This window comes from Hylobates moloch, unplaced genomic scaffold, assembly GCF_009828535.3.
Source record: "Hylobates moloch isolate HMO894 unplaced genomic scaffold, HMol_V3 SCAFFOLD_11, whole genome shotgun sequence".
In the NCBI taxonomy this organism is placed as follows: Eukaryota; Metazoa; Chordata; class Mammalia; order Primates; family Hylobatidae; genus Hylobates; species Hylobates moloch.
In genome coordinates, this window is record NW_026652286.1 from 1,214,605 (window position 1) to 1,235,118 (window position 20,514).

General features: G+C 40.7%; 1 protein-coding gene and 1 pseudogene across 2 annotated transcripts in view; one reads left to right on the forward strand and one right to left on the reverse strand.

Moving 5' to 3' along the window:
* CSTPP1 (centriolar satellite-associated tubulin polyglutamylase complex regulator 1) overlaps positions 1-20,514 on the reverse strand; it is a 226,624-nt gene that overhangs the window by 108,025 nt on the left and 98,085 nt on the right. For both annotated transcript variants that reach the window (XM_058424549.1, XM_032166053.2), the window contains exon 3: positions 3,261-3,391. In XM_058424549.1, coding sequence (XP_058280532.1) covers positions 3,261-3,391 — 131 coding nt within the window. The remainder of the gene's footprint in view (positions 1-3,260; positions 3,392-20,514) is intronic.
* On the forward strand, positions 12,247-19,621 carry LOC116477197 (ATPase Get3-like; annotated as a pseudogene).

Below are 20,514 nucleotides of genomic sequence, written 5' to 3' on the forward strand. Positions count from 1 at the left end.
GAACTAGAAATACCATTTGACCCAGCCATCCCATTACTGGGTATATACCCAAAGGACTATAAATCATGCTGCTATAAAGACACATGCACACGTATGTTTATTGCGGCACTATTCACAATAGCAAAGAGTTGGAACCAACCCAAATGTCCAACAACGATAGACTGGATTAAGAAAATGTGGCACATATGCACCATGGAATACTATGCAGCCATAAAAAATGATGAGTTCATGTCCTTTGTAGGGACATGGATGAAACTGGAAAACATCATTCTCAGTAAACTATCGCAAGGACAAAAAACCAAACACCACATGTTCTCACTCATAGGTGGGAATTGAACAATGAGAACTCACGGACACAGGAAGGGGAACATCGCACTCCGGGGTCTGTTGTGGGGTTAGGGGAAGGGGGAGGGACAGCATTAGGAGATATACCTAATGCTAAATGACGAGTTAATGGGTGCAGGAAATCAACATGGCACATGGATACATATGTAACAAACCTGCACATTGTGCACATGTACCCTAAAACCTAAAGTATAATAAAATAAAAAAAAACTAAAAAAAAAAAAAAAAAGAAAGTAGGAGACCAGGCATGGTAGCTCACGCCTATGACCCCAGCACTTTGGGAGGTTGAGGTGGACGAGCGGCTTGAGCCCAGGAGTTCGAGACCAGCCTGGGTAACATGGCGAAACCCCAACTCTATAAAAAATACAAAAATTAGCCACACATGATCGTGCACAAATATATTCCCAGCTACTTGAGGTGGGAGATCACCTGAGCTTGGAAGGTCGAGGCTGCAGTGAGCTGAGATTGTGTCACTGTATTCCAGCCTGGGTGACAGAGTAAAACCCTGTCTCAAAAAAAAATTAAAAAAATAAAAAAAAATTGAAATTTATTCTGTGGCTATTACTTGAAGGCTTTTAAAAAATATTCTTACCCAGTGGCCCAAGCCAAAAACTTGGAAATTACCACTGGTCTTCTCTCTCATCTTAATGCTAAATCCAATCACCAAATCCCATGGATTCTATCTGTGAAAGCACCACTTCCGTCTCCATACTGCCTTAGTGTTGGCTCTAATCTCTCACTCAACTACTACCAGACTTCTGTGTTCCTTGCCTCCAGTCTAGGCCATCTTCTACACTGCCTTTTGAATGATCTTTCTAGAGCTCAGATATCACCACACCACTCTCCTATCTAAAAGCCTTCAAATAAGATGGGGCATGGTGGCTCACGTCTGTAATCCCAGTGCTTTAGGAGGCTGAGGCCTTGAGCCCAGGAGTTTGAGACCAGCCTGGGCCATATAGCAAAACCCCGTCTGTACAAAAAACATTAAAATTAGCTAGGTACAGTGGGCATGTACCTGTAGTCCTAGCTAGTTGGGAGGCTGAGTTAAGAAGATCACTTGAGCCTAGAAGCTCAAGGTTATAGTGAACTATGATCACGCCACTGCACTCCAGCCTGGGCAACAGGGTCTTTTTTTTTGAGACGGAGTATTGCTCTGTCGCCCAGGCTGGAGTGCAGTAGTGCGATCTCGGATCACTGCAAGCTCCACCTCCCGGGTTCACGCCATTCTCCTGCCTCAGCCTCCCTGGTAGCTGGGACTACAGGCGCCCGCCACCACATCCGGCTAATTTATTTGTATTTTTTAGTAGAGATGGGGTTTCACCATGTTAACCAGGATGGTCTTGATCTCCTGACCTTGTGATCTGCCTGCCTCGGCCTCCCAAAGTGCTGAGATTACAGGCGTGAGTCACCATGCCCGGCTGCAACACAGTCTTTAAAAAAAAAAAAAAAAGCCTTCAAATAATACCCAGAGAATAAAATTTAACTCTTTGGTTTGTTTGTTTGTTTTTTTGAGGCAGGATCTCGCTCTGTCACCTAGGCTAGAGTCAGCGGCATAACCAAGGCTCACTGTAGCGTCAACCTTCCCCAGCTCAAGTGATCCTCCCACCTCAGCCTCCCAAGTAGCTGTGACTACAGGTATGTGCCACCACACCTGGCTAATTTCGTTTATTTTTTTTGTAGAGACGAAGTCTCAGTATGTTGCCCAGGTTGGTCTCAAACTCCTGGGCTCAAGTGATCCTCCCACCTTGGTCTCTCAAAATGCTGGGATTACAGGTGTGAGCCACCACATCCAGCCCCAATTTTTTTTCTTTTTTTTTTTTTTTTTCTTTTTTTTTTTGAGGCAGTGCCTTGCTCTGTCGTCCAAGCTGGAGTGCAGTGGCATGATCTCAGCTCACGGCAACCTCTGTTCCCCAGGGTTCAAATAATTTTCATTCCTCAGTTTCCTGAATAGCTGGGATTATAGGAGTGCGCCACCACACCTGGCTAATTTTTGTATTTTTAGTAGAGACGGGGTTTCACCATGTTGGCCAGGCCGGTTTCAAACTCCTGACCTCAAGTGATCCACCCGCCTTGGCATCCCAAAGTGCTGGGATTACAGGCTGAGCCACTATGCCTGGCCCAATTTCTTTTTTATGGCTAAAAAATGATCTTTCAGCAACTCCATTATTCCTTTACAGTCTCATCTCCCCTAACCTCCTTCACAAACTCCACACAAACTCTAGACATTCTGATCTGTTACGTAAGTATTCTAGGTTCTTTTGTGCTTCAGCATATGTTCTACCTAGGATGCCCTTCTCTCCTTTATCCATGTGAACGATTCCTACTCTTCCTTCCCAGCTTAGATCAAACAGTTAGTTCTAAGGAGGACCTTCTCTACTCCACTTTTGTCTCCCTTCTCTAACAACAGTGTCCCCATCCCACCCCCATTCAGGAGTTTCTTTCTTCATATTCACATGATTCCTTGTATTTACTGCATGGCATTTTAATATCTGCCAAGAGCAAGGGCTGTGAAGTCAGACTGCCTGGGTGTAAATCTGGGCCCAGAATTTACTGTGTAACCTTGCCAAGTTACTTAACCTCTCTGATCCTCAGTTTCATTAGGTACAAAATGGGGATTCTGGTATCCACCACAGAGAGCCCCTGTAAAGATAAATGAGTTACTACATGTAAAGAGCTACACTTGGCTCTTAATAGGTACCATTAGTGATGGTAGTGGTAACAGTAATATCTTTGACATAAACCAGAGAACTCCTCAAAAGTGAGGTATTCTAAATGCCTTGAATAGCATGCGTTCAAATAATATTTACAGGAACGAAAGAAAAAGTTTGAAAGAGAGAGAGAGGAAGGAAAGAAGGAAGGAAGGAAGGAAGGAAGGAAGGAAGGAAGGAAGGAAGGAAGAATTTGGGAAGACTTACCGCCATTTTTGCCCACAGTTCGGAAGCATCTCCAGAAGGCCCGTAAAAATGATACCCTATTGTGGGGGGTGGCTTGGACGAAGTTGAATTCTCGAAAGAGAATGTGTGTTCCCTGGCATACACTGTTAAAACTGCAAAGAGAAAAATCAAGAAATCATTGTTAGATGGAATCCAGAAGGCTGGAATCAGAATAAAAAATTGAGACCAGAGAGAACCATTGCCAAAAAGGGGGAATTTTTCTCCCCAACAAAACTCTGAACTCTAGATTAGACCTAGTCCTTCTATGGGGAAGTCTCTTCATATAACCATATCTCTCTGAAAACTCTTGGAGGCCAGTTCCTCTGAGTGCTTCCCACCTTCCACAGGTACACACAGAGGACATCTGAATCAGTCATTAGAGCATCGCATATGGAGGAAAGCCTTTTAGCCTCTAACTGGATGACACTAGCACTCATATCTTTCTTTTTGGAGAATATTTTTCCCTCTACTGCATTCGGAATTAGGTTTCCTTAAAGATATTATTTCTGGGCTGGGCGCAGTGGGTCACACCTGTAATCCCAGCACTTTGGGAGGCCAAGGCAGGTGGATCACTTGAGGTCAGGAGTTGGAGACCAGCCTGGCCAACATGGTGAAACCCCGTCTCTACTAAAAATACAAAAATTAGCTGGGCGTGGTGGCATGCGCCTGTCATTCCAGCTACTCGGGAGGCTGAGGCAGGAGAATCACTTGAACCTGGGAGGTGGAGGTTGCAGTGAGCCAAGATCATGTCACTGCACTCCAGCCTGATCAACAGAGTGAGACTCAGTCTCAAAAAAAAAAAAAAAAAAAAAAAAAAAGAAAGAAAGAAAAAAGATATTCTTTCTGTACTCTCCCTGGCCTATACCAGCTGCCATAAGGATGACATGGCTATGGGGACATAACTGGAGTGTCTATTCCAGTTTGGGGTGGTTTTACATATCTCTCTGACAATAACCCCAGGGACAAATCCCATGTGCCAAAGGATATAAAGGGTCCAAACAGAACAAGAAAGGAAAATAGAAACAAGGGTATAAAGTGGCCCCTAAATGAGAGTATGAAGCAAAGCCCCAGGGCCCAAGTGAGTCATTGTTTAAGCTGGGCCAGGGAAGGGAAAAAAATATACTCCACTGCCTTTGGGTTTTCCTGCCAAAGAAATAAAGGCTGTAGAGCCTGGTGTAATCTAAAAATGGAAATTCCACCGAAGAATAGGCAATTATCCAGTAATCATCCCTACCAGAGCAAACTTTAGGTTCCAGAAAACTTCTAAATTCCCTGACAAGTAAATCAGGAGTGGAAAACATGTTAATCTCTGTGGAGAAGCAGACATTAAATTTGAAGATGGCAAGCAATGGGGGGAACAACGGTAATTCCAAATGCCAGTTTTCATTTGTTGATCATATAAAGGGGGGGAAAATATGACTCTGAATGGAACAGGAAAAAATTTCAGGAGCCATCTATTCCGTTTCCCTTCTCCTAGACCAACTTCATGGGAAAGTATCTAACTTGTCTTTAATATAGAGTGTGTTTTCATTTAGGATAAAGTTAGTTCCTTCCTGTTAATAGTAACAGCACTTCTCCTTTCATGGAGAGCTAGCATAGAAATCTACTTCTAAGACACCCTGAGGAAGTATGAGGACATCACCTGGCAAAAGATTAGGTTAGAAGAGGGGCTTTCAAAAGCAATGAAAGTGTTAACCTAACCATGCAGTGCTATTGTCTTAAGCAAAGGAAAATAAAAAATACAGCAAACGAGCTGTTATAGGTAAATACAGTAGGCTACATTTCCAGCAAATGAAGTCTGAAATGATAATACTGTAGCCTAAATTTATGAAACTATCCAGCAAAGAAGTAGTCCCAAAGCGTGCTTCATATTCTAAGGGGGAAAAAGCTGATGTCTAGGTCACAGTCTAGTGAAATTATAGCTTTGGTATAGCTTTTAAAGACCATCTCAAATGCCAAATTTTGTGTAAAGCCTTTTCCTGATTTTATCTCCCATGCCCAATTTCCATCGTATCTCACTTAAAACTCTCTAACAGTGCTCACAATTTGCTACTTCGTTTTAAAGTTACTGGACTTTCTCCTATTAGACTGTCAGTTCTACGGAGTAACCACTTAGGTTGTACTCATCTTTGCCTCTACTATATTACCTAACTCATTACCTAACTCATAGTTACTCATAAATATTTGTGGAAATTGATTTAGAAAGATAAGAAAGACAGGTAAGTGATGCCAGGTAGAATGTATCTTTGAAGCTAGCCACACAGGAAGTATTGAAAGCCTATATCTTATTAATTTTTCTAAATTCCAGGCTTTGAGTCTGATATTTTTATTATAATATGGTCATACCAGCTTTATTTTGATTGGTATTTTCCTGGTATATCTGTTTCTGTGCCTTTAATAACCCTTCCAGGTCATTTTGTTTATGTATATCTCTTGTAAATAGCATATGGCTAGATTATGCTTCTCTACCCAACCTTACAGTCACTATATGTTAATGAGTAGCTTTTCAGTGTATCTGATTAATTTCTGACCTGATATTTTATTTTGTCTTTCCCATTATCCATTCTTCTTTCCCTTTCCCCACCTTCTATTGTGTTAGTAAAGTTTTGTTTTGTTTTAATTCTTTTCTACCCTCCCTGCTAGTTTGGAAGCTATAGACAAAATCTATAATCTTTCAGTATTAAAATTTAACATAATCAGGCAGGCATGGTGGTGCATGCCTGTAGTTCTACTCAGAGGCTGAGGATGGAGGATCGCTTGAGCCCAGCAGTTTGAGTCCAGCCTGGGCAATATGGTGAGATCCCATCTTAAAAAATTAACATAATATTTATCTACACTGTTTTGTCCCAGACATTGTCTCGCACTGTCAACCAGTCTGGAGTGCAGCGGCCCCATCCTGGCTCACTGCAACCTCTGCCCTCCAGGTTCAAGCATCGATCCTCCCACCTCAGCCTCCCAATTAGCTGGGACCAAAGGCATGCATCATCACACGCTCAGCTATTTTTTTGGATTTTTAGTAGAGATGAGGTCTCACCATGTTGCCCTGACTGGTCTCAAACTCCTGAGTTCAAGTGACCCACCCATCTCAGCCTCCCAAAGTGTTGGGATTACTGGCATGAGCCACCGCACCTGGCCTATCTACATATTTTTGAAAATGTCTGAACATACTCATTATCTTTATAACTCCCCAAAACAAGACAATGGGCCAGGCATGGTGGCTCATGCCTATAATCCCAGCACTTTGGAAGGCTGAGGTGGGTGGGCTGCTTGAGCTCAGCAGTTTGAGACCAGCCTGGGCAACATAGTGAAACCTTGATTCTATGAAACATTACAAAAATTAGCTGGGCATGGTGGCGCATGACTTTGGTCCCAGCTACTTGGGAGGCTGAGGCAGGAGGACTGCTGGAGCCTAGCAGGTCAAGGCAGCAGTGAGCTGTGATCACACCACTGCACTCCAGCCTGGGTGACAGAGCAAGACCCTGTCTCAAAATAAACAAACAAAATAAAAATAAAAATAAAACAAGACAAAGCCCAAAGCACACTTTCTATAACTTATGTGCAGTCTTCTCGTCTTCTGCTATTCTTTTTTAGAATGTGACTAGAATCTACCTCTTTTTAAATTGGAAAACTTTTTTAATGTGGTAAACTATACATAATATTTATCATTTAACCATTTGCAACTGTACAATTCAGTGTCATTAAATATATTCACAATGCTGTGCAACCATGAACACTATCAATACCCAACACTTTTTCGTCATCCCCAACAAAAACTCTGTATCAATTAAACAACAACACCCCCTTCTGCCCACCCCCCAGACCCTCATAACCTCTATTCTACTTTCTCTCTCTATATATTTGCCTATTCTAAGTACCTCATATAAGTGGAATCATGTAATATCTGTCATTCTGGCCTATTTCACTAAGAATAATGTTTTCAAGGGCCGTACATGTAGCATGTATCAAAATTTCTTTCTTTCTTTCCCTCCTTCCTTCTTTCCTTCCTTCATATTTTTTAAATAATAGAGACAGGGTCTCCCTATGTTGCCCAGGCTGGTCTTGAGCCTTGAACTCCTGGCCTCAAATGATCCTTCAACTGTAGCTTCCCAAAGTGTTGGGATTACAGGTGTGAGCCACTGCAGGGCCATAAATTTATTTTCTTTTTAAAGCAGAATAATATTCCTTTGTATGTATATACCATACATTGTTTATCCATTCATCTGTTGATGGACCCTTGGGTTACTTCCACCTTTTGGCTATTGTGAATAATGCTGCTATGATTTGTATACAAGTATCTGTTTCAGTTCTTTCTTTAATTCTTTTAGATGTATACCTACAAGTCCAATTGGTGGGTCATATGGTAGTTATAGGTTTAACCTTTTGAGAAACAACTGAACTGTTTTCCAGAGCAGCTGTACTATTTTACATTCTCCTTAGCAATGCACAAGGGCTCCAGTTTGTCCACATCCTCACCAACACATGCTATTTTCCTTTTTAAAAAATAGCCAACCTAGAAGGTGTGAAGTGGCATCTTATTGTTGTTTTGATTTGCATTTCACCAATGACTAATGATGCTGAGCATCTTTTCATGTGTTGGCCATTTGGGTATCTTCTTTGGAGAAACGTCTATTCAAGTCCTTTGCCCATTTTTAAATGGGGTTGTGTTGTTGTTGAGTTGCAGGAGTTCTTTACATATTCTAGATATTAATTCCTTATTGGATATATGATTTGCAAATATTTTCTTCTATTGTGTAGGTTGTCCTTTCACTTTCATGATAGTATCCTTTGATGCACAAAAGTTCTTAATTTTGATGAAGTCCAATTTATTTATATTTTTTGTTCCTTGTGTTTTTGGTGTTATATCCGTGAAATAATTGCTAAATTTAATGTCATGAAAACTGTCCCCTGTTTTCTTCTAAGAGTTTTATAGTCCAATTTCATTCTTTCACACGTGGATATGCAGTTTTCCCAGCACCATTTGTTGAAAAGACTGTCCTTTCCCTATTGAATTGCACCTTTGCAGGAAATCAAATGACCATATGTGTAAAGATTTATTTCTGGGCTTCCTAATCTATTCCAGTGGTCTACATGTTTGTCCTTATGCCAGTGCCATAATACTTGAATTACTGTGGCTTCATAGCTAGTTTTATAGTTGGGAAGTTTGAATTTTCCAATTTTATATTCTTTTTTCAAGATTGTCCTAGCTATTCCATATGATTTTGAGGATTAGCTTTTTCTCTCAGTGAAAAAGCCTATTTATTTTGATAGAAATTGTGTTGAATCGCCAGGCGCGGCGGCTCACGTCTGTAATCCTAGCACTTTGGGAGGTCGAGGCGGGCAGATCACCTGAGGTCAGGAGTTCAAGACCAGCCGGGCCAACATGGTGAAACCCTGTATCTACTAAAAATACAAAAATTAGCCAGGTGTGGTGGTGGGCACCTGTAATCCCAGCTATTCTGGAGGCTGAGGCAGGAGAACCGCTTGAACCCGGGAGGTGGAGGTTGTAGTGAGCTGAGATTGAGCCACTGCACTCCAGCCTGGGAGACAGAGTGAGACTCCATCTCAAAAAAAAAAAAAGAAAAAGAAATTGTGTTCAATCAACCAGCCTGACCAGCATGGTGAAACCCCATTTCTACTAAAAATACAAAAATTAGCCGGGCATGGTGGTGGATGCCTGTAATCCCAGCTACTCAGGATTCTGAGCAGGAGAATCACTTGAACCTGGGAGGTGGAGGTTGCAGTGAGCCAAGATCACGCCACTGCACTCCACCCTGGGTGACAGAGTGAGACTCTGTCTCAAAAAAAAAGAAAAGAAAAGAAAAAAGAAAAGAAAAGAAAAGAAAATTGTGTTGAATCAGTAGATTGCTTTGGGTAGAACTGACATGTTAACAGTGTTACATCATCCTATCCATGTACTCAGGGTGTCTTTCTATTTATTTAGCTCTTCTTTAATTTCATTCAGCAATGTTTTATAGTTTTCAGTGTGCAAGTCTTTCACCTCCTCAGTTAGACTTATTCCTAATAGACTAAATCTTTTGGATGCTCTTTTAAACAGAATTGCTTTTCTTAATTTCCTTTTTAGATTGTTCATTGATGGTATATAGAAACAACTGATTTTTATGTGTTGCTCTTGTCCCCTGCAACTTTGCTGAATTCATTTATAAGCTCTAGAAGTTTTTTTTTTTTCTTTTTTTTCTTTTGGTGGATTCTTTGGGATGCTTTTTATGCATAGGACCATGTATCCTGTGAATATAGTTTTACCTTTTACTTTCCAATTTGGATGTCATTTATTTCTTTTGATATCTACCTTTTCCTTTTTTTTCCTTTTTTAAAAAATTCACCCCCATACCTACAGGACAATATACCTTTTTAAATGTAAAAATTACCACTTTAGGCCAGGAGTGGTGGCTCATGCCTGTAATCCCAGCACTTTGGGAGGCTGAGGTGGATGCATCACGAAGTCAGGAGTACAAGACCAGCCTGGCCAACATGGTGAAACCCCGTCTCTACTAAAAATACAAAAATTACCCAGGTGTGGTGGCAGGTGCCTGTAATCCCAGCTACTCGGGAGGCTGAGGCAGGAGAATTGCTTAAACCCGGGGGGCGGAGGTTGCAGTGAGCCGAGATGGCACCACTGCACTCCGGCCTGGGTGTCAGAGTGAGACTCCATCTCAAAAAGAAAAAAAAGAGAAAAAAGAAAAAAAAGAAAAAAATTACTACTTAAAAAAAATCGATAACTAAGTATACCTACATTTATCAAATCAATTTTCATGCTCACAACTGTTTCCCACATTCTGCTCCTTCACTCTTGGTTCAATTATTTCTTGCTAAAGTACATCCTTTAATAAGATCCATAATCACTTATCTGAAATCCTGGGAACTTTCTGGTTTGGAAGTGACAAATTTTGAGATTTTATAAATGTAATACATTGCGCAAACCAGATGTGATATAATACCTTCAGCAGGGTTGGGATAGCACCCCATGGATTCAAACATATTAAAGTCTCCATAGTGAAACATATACGTATTCACACTAAGTGGGATAAACAAAGACCAAAATTAGCCCATGAACTAGTTCAGGTCAAGTTTGCCCCACAAATGAGTTTGCTGAAAACTTACCAAAGGACAACTTCAGGTTTTCAAAGCTTTGTTTGAATTGTGAAATTTATTAATATACATAAACCTGTAGTTCTTTCAGCAAAAGCCCGTGAGTGGTAAATGCTCTCAGTTTTCATCTGCCTGAAAATATATTTTACCTTCTGGAATGAAATTTAATTCAGTGGAGAATTCTGGTTGTTACTTATCTTCTCTCAGCACTTTAAAGATACCACCCCGTTTTCACCTCACACCTGTCACTGATATCAAGCAAACTGCTGTCAAACTCCTGCCATTCCTTCGGAGTTAATCATTCTTATAATTCATATAAACAATTTTCTTTATCATTAATGCAGATTCTACAACGTATCTACCATGTAGGTTTATTTTTATTTATCTTGCTCAGTACTTTAAACTGACTTCTGTTTTTTGTCAGTTCAGGAAAATTCTCAGCCCACATATATGTTTTTTGAGACAGGATCTCACTTTGTCGCCCAGGCTGGAGTGTAGTAGCGCGACCACAGCTCACTGGAGCTTGAACTCCTGGGTTCAAGTGATCCTCCCACCTCAGCTTCCTGAGTAGCTGGGACTACAGGTGCACACAACCATGCCTGGCTAAACTTAATTTTTTTGTAGAGATGGGGGCTCGCTATGTTGCTCAGGCTGGTCCTCAAGCAATCCTCCTGCCTCAGCCTCCCAAAGTGCTAGAATTATAGATGTGAGTCACTGCACCCCCCCAATTCTTTTTAAAATATTGCTTCTTTGCCATTCCCTATATCATTTTCCTCTGTTTCCTATTAGTTATACATTGTAGCTTTTTAATGTCTCTTACCTGTCTTCATAGTTTTTTATCTCTTTATGTTATACTTAATATCTTTTAAATTATTCATTCTCTATTCTGTCTGGTCAGCCTAAGTAATGCAGATTCTACAATTCTACAAGATTCACGTGACTGCGCTCCAGCCTGGGCAATAACGTGAGATCCTATCTCAAGAAACACATATGTATATATATTGGCTGAGAATTTTCCAGAACTAACAACAACAACAAAAAACAAAACAGAAGTCAAAGTGCTGAGCAAGATAAATAAAAATAAACTGTCCAGGAGAGGTGGCTCACACCTGTAATCCCAGCATTTTGGGAGGTAGGGGCGGGTGGATCACAAGGTTGGGAATTTGCGACTAGCCCGGCCAATATGGTGAAACCCTGTCTCTACTAAAAATACAAAAAAATTAGCCAGTCGTGATGGTGCATGCCTGTAATCCCAGCTACTTGGGAGGCTGAGGCAGGAGAACTGATTGAACCCGGGAGGCGGAGGTTGCAGTGAGCCGAGATCACGCCACTACACTCCAGCCTGGGTGACAGAGTGAGACTCCATCTCAAAAATAAATAAATAAATAAAAATAAACCTACATGGTAGATACATTGTAGAACCTGCATTATTCAGGCTGACCAGACAACAGAGAATGAATAATTTAAAAGATAATAAGTGCCTCCCAAGTAGCTGAATCTACAGGCGCATGCCACCATGCCTTTTTGTATCTAGAGACAGGATTGTAAAGAGAGGGTTTTGCCGTGTTGCCCAGGCTGGCCTCAAACTCCTGGGCTCAAGCGATCCACCCACTTTGGCCTCTGAAAATACCAGGATTACAGGCGTGAGCCACCTCAACCTGGCCTCAAAGTCAATTTTAAATGTTCAACTATTTTTATTTTATCTGGAGTAAATTTATGTTTATTGGGTTTATTGGTTGTCTTTCTCAACATTAGTGTTCCTCATGTATTTTAGAATTTCAGCGTATAAGTTCATGTGAAGTGGGAGGTTTCTACTCTCTCTTGTGGACAGACCCTAGTCCAGAATCAGGTCTTGTATTGGATGACTTATGGCTCCATTCCTGATATTAGGGATATCATAGAGATTGTCACTGTACCTAAGGAGGTTGGACCACTAAGACCTGGCTGTAAGGCTGTCTGCTTCCTCCCACATCTCAAGGTTTTTGTTTTTTTTAATAGACGGGGTCTCACTATGTTGCCCAGGCTGGTCTCAAACTCCTGGCTCAAGGGATTCTCCTGCCTCAGCTTTCCAAACAGCTGGGGCTACAGCTGTGCACCACCACACTGGCTAACTCTCCAGGTTTTATGTAAGCCATTTCTCAGGTAGCAGTCATAACTTTTTTTGAGTCTTTCTTAAAGTGGTGGAGGCAGAAGGGGCTAACTCCAGTCTCCTGCACTGTGTGTATGACACTTTGAGTCTCCACCATTCAAGAAATGAGCTTTCAGTTACCTACGCCTTCTGAATCCAGAGCACAGGAGGCATGTGCTTACAGTCCCACTTACTGCATTGTGGTTTAGTGAGTTCTTAGTCAGATGCGTTTATATTAATTTCATGCATGGCTATGTCCTTAAAAATCTCTTCTTAGAAAATTTTATGTATCATTACCATGTGTATGGAATGAATAAGAGGCCCAAGTCATGAACACTGCAAGCCATCATGACCAGAAATCCAAAACAAACATTTGACCTACCAAGCTTTAAAATGCATATTTGCACTAATTTTTCATTGTATTTGACTAAACTACAAAGTTCTTTCATAGACATTAATCTTTCCTCTAAAGTAAAACAAAAAAGTTCCTAAAAATATCTTAAAGGCCACACAGAAGTGCACCGTATGTCTGCCATAAACAGATTTTGCGAAAACGAGTATTCAATTTCATTGAGCAATTTTTTTATTCTTTAAGTTGTTGAAGTTTTTCCTTTAAGATTTTAATTTTTAAACATTTTGATATAATTTCAAATTTACCAAAAAGTTATAATAGCACAAAGAATTCCTTCCTGAATATCCTTTACCTGGATTACTCAAATGTGAGTATTTTGCTACATTTACTCTCACTCACTCTCTTTTCTCTCTCTCTCTTTCTCTCACACACAGACATATAAGTACATATGTATATACACATTCTCATTTTTTGGAACTATTTAATAGTAAGTTATAGATATGATGCTCGTTTACTCCTACAGTATTTCCAAAAAAAAAAAAACAGAAGTCAGTTTAAAGTGCTGAGCGAGGTAAATAAAAATTAAGAAATAAGGAATTCCTAAAAATATTCCCTAAAAATAATGAAATCTTCTTTCTTTCTTTCCTTCCTTCCTTCCTTCCTCTCTTTCTCTCTCTCTTTCTCTCTTTTTTTTTTTTTTTTTTTTGACAGGGGCTTGCTCTGTTGCCCAGGCTTGAATGTAGTGATGCAATCATAGCTCAATGTAGCCTTGAATTCCTGAGCTCAAGTGATCCTCCCACCTCAGCCTCCTGAGTAGCTGGGACTACAAGCACACACAATCATGCCTATCTCATTAAAAAAAATTTTTTTTGTAGAGATGGGGTCTCACTTCCAGGTTGATCTCGAACTCCTGGCTTCAAGTGATCCTTCCACCTCAGTCTCCCAAAGTCAGCCTCCAAGAGCCACTGGAGCCTAGGTTTAGCAACATCATTGAGAAATGCAGCCTTAAGATAAGTGGATCCTTGCTGGCGCAAAGGTGGCATGGGAAAGACCACTTGCAGTTGCAGCCTGGCCATCCAGCTATCAAAAGGGCATGAGAGTATCCTGATCATCTCCACAGACCTAGCCCACAACATCTCAGATGGTTTTGACCAGAAGTTCTCAAAGGTGCCTACCAAGGTCAAAGGCTCTGACAACCTCTTCACTATGGAGATTGACCCCAGCCAGGGTGCAGCATAGCTGCCCAGTGAGTTCTTTGAGGAGGAAAACATGCTGAGCATGAGCAAGAAGCTGATGCAGGAAGCCATGAGTGCCTTTCCCGGCATCAATGAGGCCGTGAGCTATGCTGAGGTCATGAGGCTGGGGAAGGGCATGAGCTTCTCAGTGGTGGTGGTTGACATAACACTCAACAGATCAAGAACCAGATCAGCCCCTTTATCTTACAGACATGCAACGTGCTAGGTCTGGGGACATGAACATAGACCTGCTGTCCTCCATGCTGAAGTAGACACTGTCCATCATCTACTTTGTCAGCAAACAGTTCAAGGGCCCTGAGCAGATTACCTGTATCGTCTGCGAATGTATCCCTGAGTTCTATCCCTGTATGAGACAGAGTGACTGATCCAGGAGCTGGCCAAGTACAAGATTGACACATACAACATCATCATCACCCAGCTTCTCTTCCCCAACCCTGAAAATCCTGAAAGATATGTGAGGCCTGACACAAGATCCAGGCCAAGTATCTGAACCAGATGAAGAATGCCTATAAAGACTTTTGCACTGTGAAACTGCCACTGATTCCCCATGAGGTGCAGGGGGCAGACAAAGTCAACACCTTCTCAGCCCTCTTTACAGAACCCTACAAGCCCTGTAGCACCCAGCAGCACCACTGCCAGCCCCAGCTGCTGCCATTTTACACCCAACCTTCACCTTCCCCACCCTCCAGGGCAGAGGTTACACAAATCCCTCCCCACCACCTCTGCCATAGTACAAGGGGAGCCACTTGGGGAGCAGGTGTATGGTAGATGCACCTGTCATAAATAATTGAAGCATACCCTGAGCATGACCCTGTGGCCTAAGATAAATGTGTGTTCAGAGTTCTGAGTGAAGGAATTTGGGAATGGCCAACCCAGAGATTCATTCTTTATCTATGAGGAACATCTGAACCATCTGATCCATCCCATGGATCACAGGCCATACAGGGGTTTGAGGCCCTTTGTTTTGGGTTGGATGAAGGTTGCTAGGTGGAGATTGCCGGGGTGGGGCGGGGCTAAGTGAAATGCTGTATAAACTGCACGCTTTTTTGTAAGTGGTAGCAGTTCTCCCGTCAGCATGCTGCCCCTGGAGTGCCCTGTATGTAAATCCCCTCAAAAAACCTTAAGTTTCATTTGCTGGCTCCGTGTCTCTTTTTCAGCCTCGCAAACATGGTGCCATCCCTACTGAAGTCAATAGGGGTCCAGCACAACAGGAAGCAGGGAGGGAGTCCATTCTCCTGGTGGGGGTAGAAGTGCTCTAGTTGCCCTCCCTGCATCTCTCCTTGTCTTTTGCTCTTCATAAAATGATCTTAAACCACAAAATAGTTATAATGAAAATGATGTTAAATGAAACAAAGTTATTTGAAAACCTATTGTACAGGTTACTTTGTAGAATGTACTTGAATTTGGGTGTGTCTGATGCCCCCTCATAATTCAATTCAGGTTATGCCCCTTTGGCAGGATTATCACAAAGGTGATGCTGAGTTCTTCTCAGTGCATCACATCTGGGGGCACTTGCTGATTAGTCTAATTACTGGGGATGTTAACTTTGATTCTTTGGTTAGAGCAGCATCTGCCAGGTTTTGCCACTATAAAGTTAGCCTTTGTAATGGATAAGTATCCTGTGGGAAGATATTTTGAGTCTGTGGAAATATATTCAAACTTTCATTCACAAATTTTAGTATCTATTAATAATTGTTGCCAGAACCAACAATGAATATGAAGGTTTTGCCAAATGGTGATCTTTTTCCAACTGCGTCGTTTCATCTATGTTTTTAAGTTGACCTTCTACAATAAGGAAGAGCTTTCCCTTCTTATTTATTTATATCATTGTGGACTCATGGATTCTTACTTTATTCAATAGGTTATAATCCTTTGCTATCATTATATATTTTTATGTTCAAATGATCCCATATTTTGCCATGGAAGCCCTTCAAGCTGACTTCTATGGCCTTTTGACACATCTACATAATTCTCTGATCACTTCTTTCCTTTTTGATAGAATAAGATGTTCCAGGATCATCTTGTTCTTTCCCTACTTCACCCTGGAGCCAGCCATTTATCCAAGAAGCCCAGTTGTTTTTAGTAAAGAAGAGGCTGGGCGTGGTGGCTCATGCCTGTAATCCCAGCACTCTGGGAGGCCGAGGTGGGCGGGTCACCAGAGGTCAGGAGTTGGAGACCAGCCTGGCCAACATGGCAACTCCCACCCCCCTACGAAAAATACAAAAATTAGCCAGGCATGGTGGCACTCGCCTGTAATCCCAGCTACTCGGGAAGCTGAGGGAGGAGAATTGATTGAACCCGGGAGGTGGAGGTTGCAGTGAGCCAAGGTCGTGCCACTGCAATCCAGCCTGGGTGACAGAGAGAGACTGCGTCTCAAACAAAACAAAACAAAAAAAATCCATGAGCTCACACTGATTCAATTCCAGTTCAACACTACAGGTTACATTCTATCATCTCCCCTTTCCATATCTGAAATGTCCTTTTTCTAAAGTGAGAAAAAGGTTCTTATTATCTATAACATATTTACTTATTTGTTTAATCCTAAAGTGTACTGAGCTAGCTAACCCATTCCTCTGTGAAAAAGAAGCCTACTAATTAGAGTTTAATACTTGTTTAGAGTTGTTTTAGCCTGACGGTATATAGTCCAAATATTATGTTCCTTAGATTAGTTTCTTCAACCCCCTGCAGTATGGTATATTATTCATTTGAAATACAATTTGCTTCACTTACTTGTTTGTTTTCAATTTTAGAGTCTCCCCAACCTTGTTGAATATATATATATACACATATACTTACTCGTGTAAATGAAATGTTAACATAGTTCCAAAAGTAAGACATGGACAAAAAAAATTCTTAGATAAGTGACCTTTATATCTATCCCACTTTTATCTTTTCACTCCATTTCACTAATATCTTATAGATAATGAATCTCATTCATCTCTGGTTTATTCTTCCTGTGTGCATATTTTTTTCTCAGATGAGCAGATACATGTATATATAGTTGACCTTTGAACAGCATGGATTTGAACTGTGTGGGTCTACTTATACATGGATTTTTTTTTCAATAAATATATTAGAAATTTTGGAGGGATTTGCAGCAATTTAAAAAAAACTCACAGACCAACTGTGCATCCTACACATATTAGAAAAATTTTAAAAAGTATGTCATGAATGCATAAAATATGTAGATACTAGTCCATTTTATCATTTACTACATTAAAATATACACACATCTGTTATAAAAAGTTAACATTTAGCAAAACTGACACACACACTTACAGACCATACATGGTGCCATTCATAGCGGAGAGAAATGTAAGCAAACATACAGTATTAAATCATAACTGTATAAAATTAACTGTAGCTCATACTGTACTACTATAATAATTTCATTCATAGCCAACTCCTGTTGCTATTGCAGTGAGCACAAGTGTTGCAAGTATCTGCTTAAAACACCATGTGATGCTAATCATCTCTGCATGGGCAGTTCATTTCTCCAGTAAATTGTGTATCACAGTAAAAAGTGATCTCTCATGGTTCTCATGTATTTTTCATCGTGTTCAGTACAAAACCATAAACCTCGAATAACACCATCGGACCCATACAAAGTGTCACTAGTGATGCCAGAAGTGCTCCCAAGAAACAGAGAAAATTCATGACGTTACAAGATTAAGTTGAATTGCTTGACATACATCATAGATTGAGATCTGCAGCTGTGGTTTGGCCTCCATTTCAAGATAAATGAATCTAATGTAAGGACAATTATAAGCAAAGGAAAGGAAATTCTTAAAGCAGTTGCTGCAGCTACATCAGCAGGCATAAAAACATTGCACTTTTGGTGAAATACTTTTTTAACTTGTCTTGAAAATGCAGCTTTTATATGAGTGCAGGATTTCTATAAGAAAGGCATATGACCCTAATATGATCTGAGAAAAAGTGAAGTCATTATATGACAACTTAAAGCAGAAGAAAGGTGAAGGGCCTAAAGCTGAAGAATTTAATGCCAGTAAAGGATGGTTTGACAATTTTAGAAAAAGTTTTGGCTTAAAAAATATCAGGATATCAGGGGAAGTAGCTTCTGCCAACCAAGAGGCAGCAAACAAGTTTCCAGATGCCCTTAAGAAAATTATTGAGGTAGCCAGGTGCAGTGGCTCATGCCTGTAATCCCAGCACTTTGGAAGGCTGAGGTGGGAGGATCACTTGAGCCCAGGAGTTTGGAACCAGCTTGGGCAACATGGAAAAACCCTATCTCTACCAAAAATAAAAATTAGCCGACTATGGTGGCACAAGCCTGTAGTCCCAGCTACTCAAGAGGCTGAGGCATGAAACTCACTCGAGCACAGGAATTAGAGGTGGTGTGAATTATAATCATGCCGCTGGACTCCAGCCTGGGCAACACAGTGAGACCCTGCTCTAAAAAAAAAGAGAAGCTTTTTAAAATCATTGAGGAAAAAGGATATCTTCCTGAGCAGTTTTTTAATGCAGATGATAGGGGGAAAATGCCACGAAGGACACTTATTAGTAAGGAAGAGACGCAAGCACCAGGATTTAAGGCAGGAAGGGATGGGCTAACTCTACTATTTTGTGCAAACACAGTCAGGTTTATGATTAGGACTGCCCTTATCTATAAAGCTGGTAACCCCTGAGCTTTGAAGGGAAAAGATAAACACCAATTGCCAGTTTGGGTTGTACAAGAAGCCCTGGATAATGAGAACCATTTTTTCTGGACTGGGTTTCATCAATATTGTTCCTAAAGTCAGGATGTACCTTGCTGGTAATGGACTGCCTTTTATTTTTATTTATATATATATATATATATATATATTTTTTTTTTTATTATACTTTAAGTTCTAGGGTACATGTGCACAACGTGCAGGTTTGTTACATATGTATACATGTGCCATGTTAGGAGATATACCTAATGTAAATGATGAATTAATGGGTGCAGCACACCAACATGGACTGCCTTTTAAAGTTCTTTTGAATGGGACATGGCCACCCAGAACCCATGAGTTCAACACCAAAGGTATCAAAATGGTCTGTAATACTTGCCCCCAAACACAATGTTTCTAATCATTAACCCCTAAGTCAGGGGGTTATAAGGACCTTTTAGGCCCATTACACATAGTACGCTATTGGAAAAGACTGTCAACGCTATGGAAGAGAATCCTGATAGAACATCAAGAAAGTCTGGGAGGATTACACCATTGAAGATGCCACTGTTGTTAGGGAAAAAGCCACTGAGCCCCAAACAATAGATTCCTGCTGGAGAAAACTGCATCCAGATGTTGTGCATGACTTCACAGGATTTATGACACAGCCAATCAAGGAGATCACGAAAGAGATTGTGGATATGGCAAAGAAGGTGGGGGAAGGGTCCCAAGATACGGATCTTGGAGAAATTCAAGAGCTAACAGACATCACACCAGAGGAATTAACAGAAGACAACTCGATGAAAGTGAGTGCTTCTGAACCAGTGCCAGAAAAGAAGAAGGAATAGAAGAGGAAGACGATGCAGAAGCAGGGCCAGAAAACAAACTGACATTAGACCATCTGGCAGAAGAGTTCCAACTATTCAAGACTGCTTTTGACTTCTTTTATGACATGAACTCTTCAGTGATACAGGCACTGAAACTAAAGCAAATGGAAGAAAAATTGGTACCATATAGAAACATTTTTAGAGACATGAAAAGGCAAAAAAATCAGAAATCACCATGTGTTTTCATAAAGCTACACCGAGTGTGCCTGCCTCCCCTTCTACCATCTCCACCTCTTCTTCCATGCCACACTTAAGACAGCAAGACCAACTCCTCCTCCTCTTTCTCTTCCTCAGCCACTTAACATCAAGAAGACAAAGATGGAGGTCTTTATCATGATCCACTTTAACTTAATGAATAGTAAATATATTTTCTCTTCCTTTTGATTTTCTTAATAACCTTTGTTTTCTCTAGCTGACTTTGTTATAGGAATACAGTATAAAATACATATACAAGGTATGTGTTAATCAACTGTTTTAATGCTATTGGTAAGGTCAATAGTGGACTGTCAGTAGTTAAGTTTTTGGTGAGTCCAAAATTATATGTGGATTTTAGACTAAGTGAAGAGGAGAGGTCGGCACTCGTAACCCTCATGTTGTTCAAGGGCCCATTGTGTTTTTACTTCCTCTTCTTCCTTAGACAAAAAGTAGCATAAAATAGATATCCTTTTGTCCATTTCACAGGGATCTGAATGTTTCTTTTTAAGCTATCATGAATAAGAAGTTCAGGAAATCTCTATGGATTATCCAGCCATAAGAGAACCAGAAACATCAAAATTAAAATCTTTTGGACTTGGCTGTGACATGAAGGTTAAAAAAATTTTTTTAATTTAAATTTATTTGTGAGTTATATATTT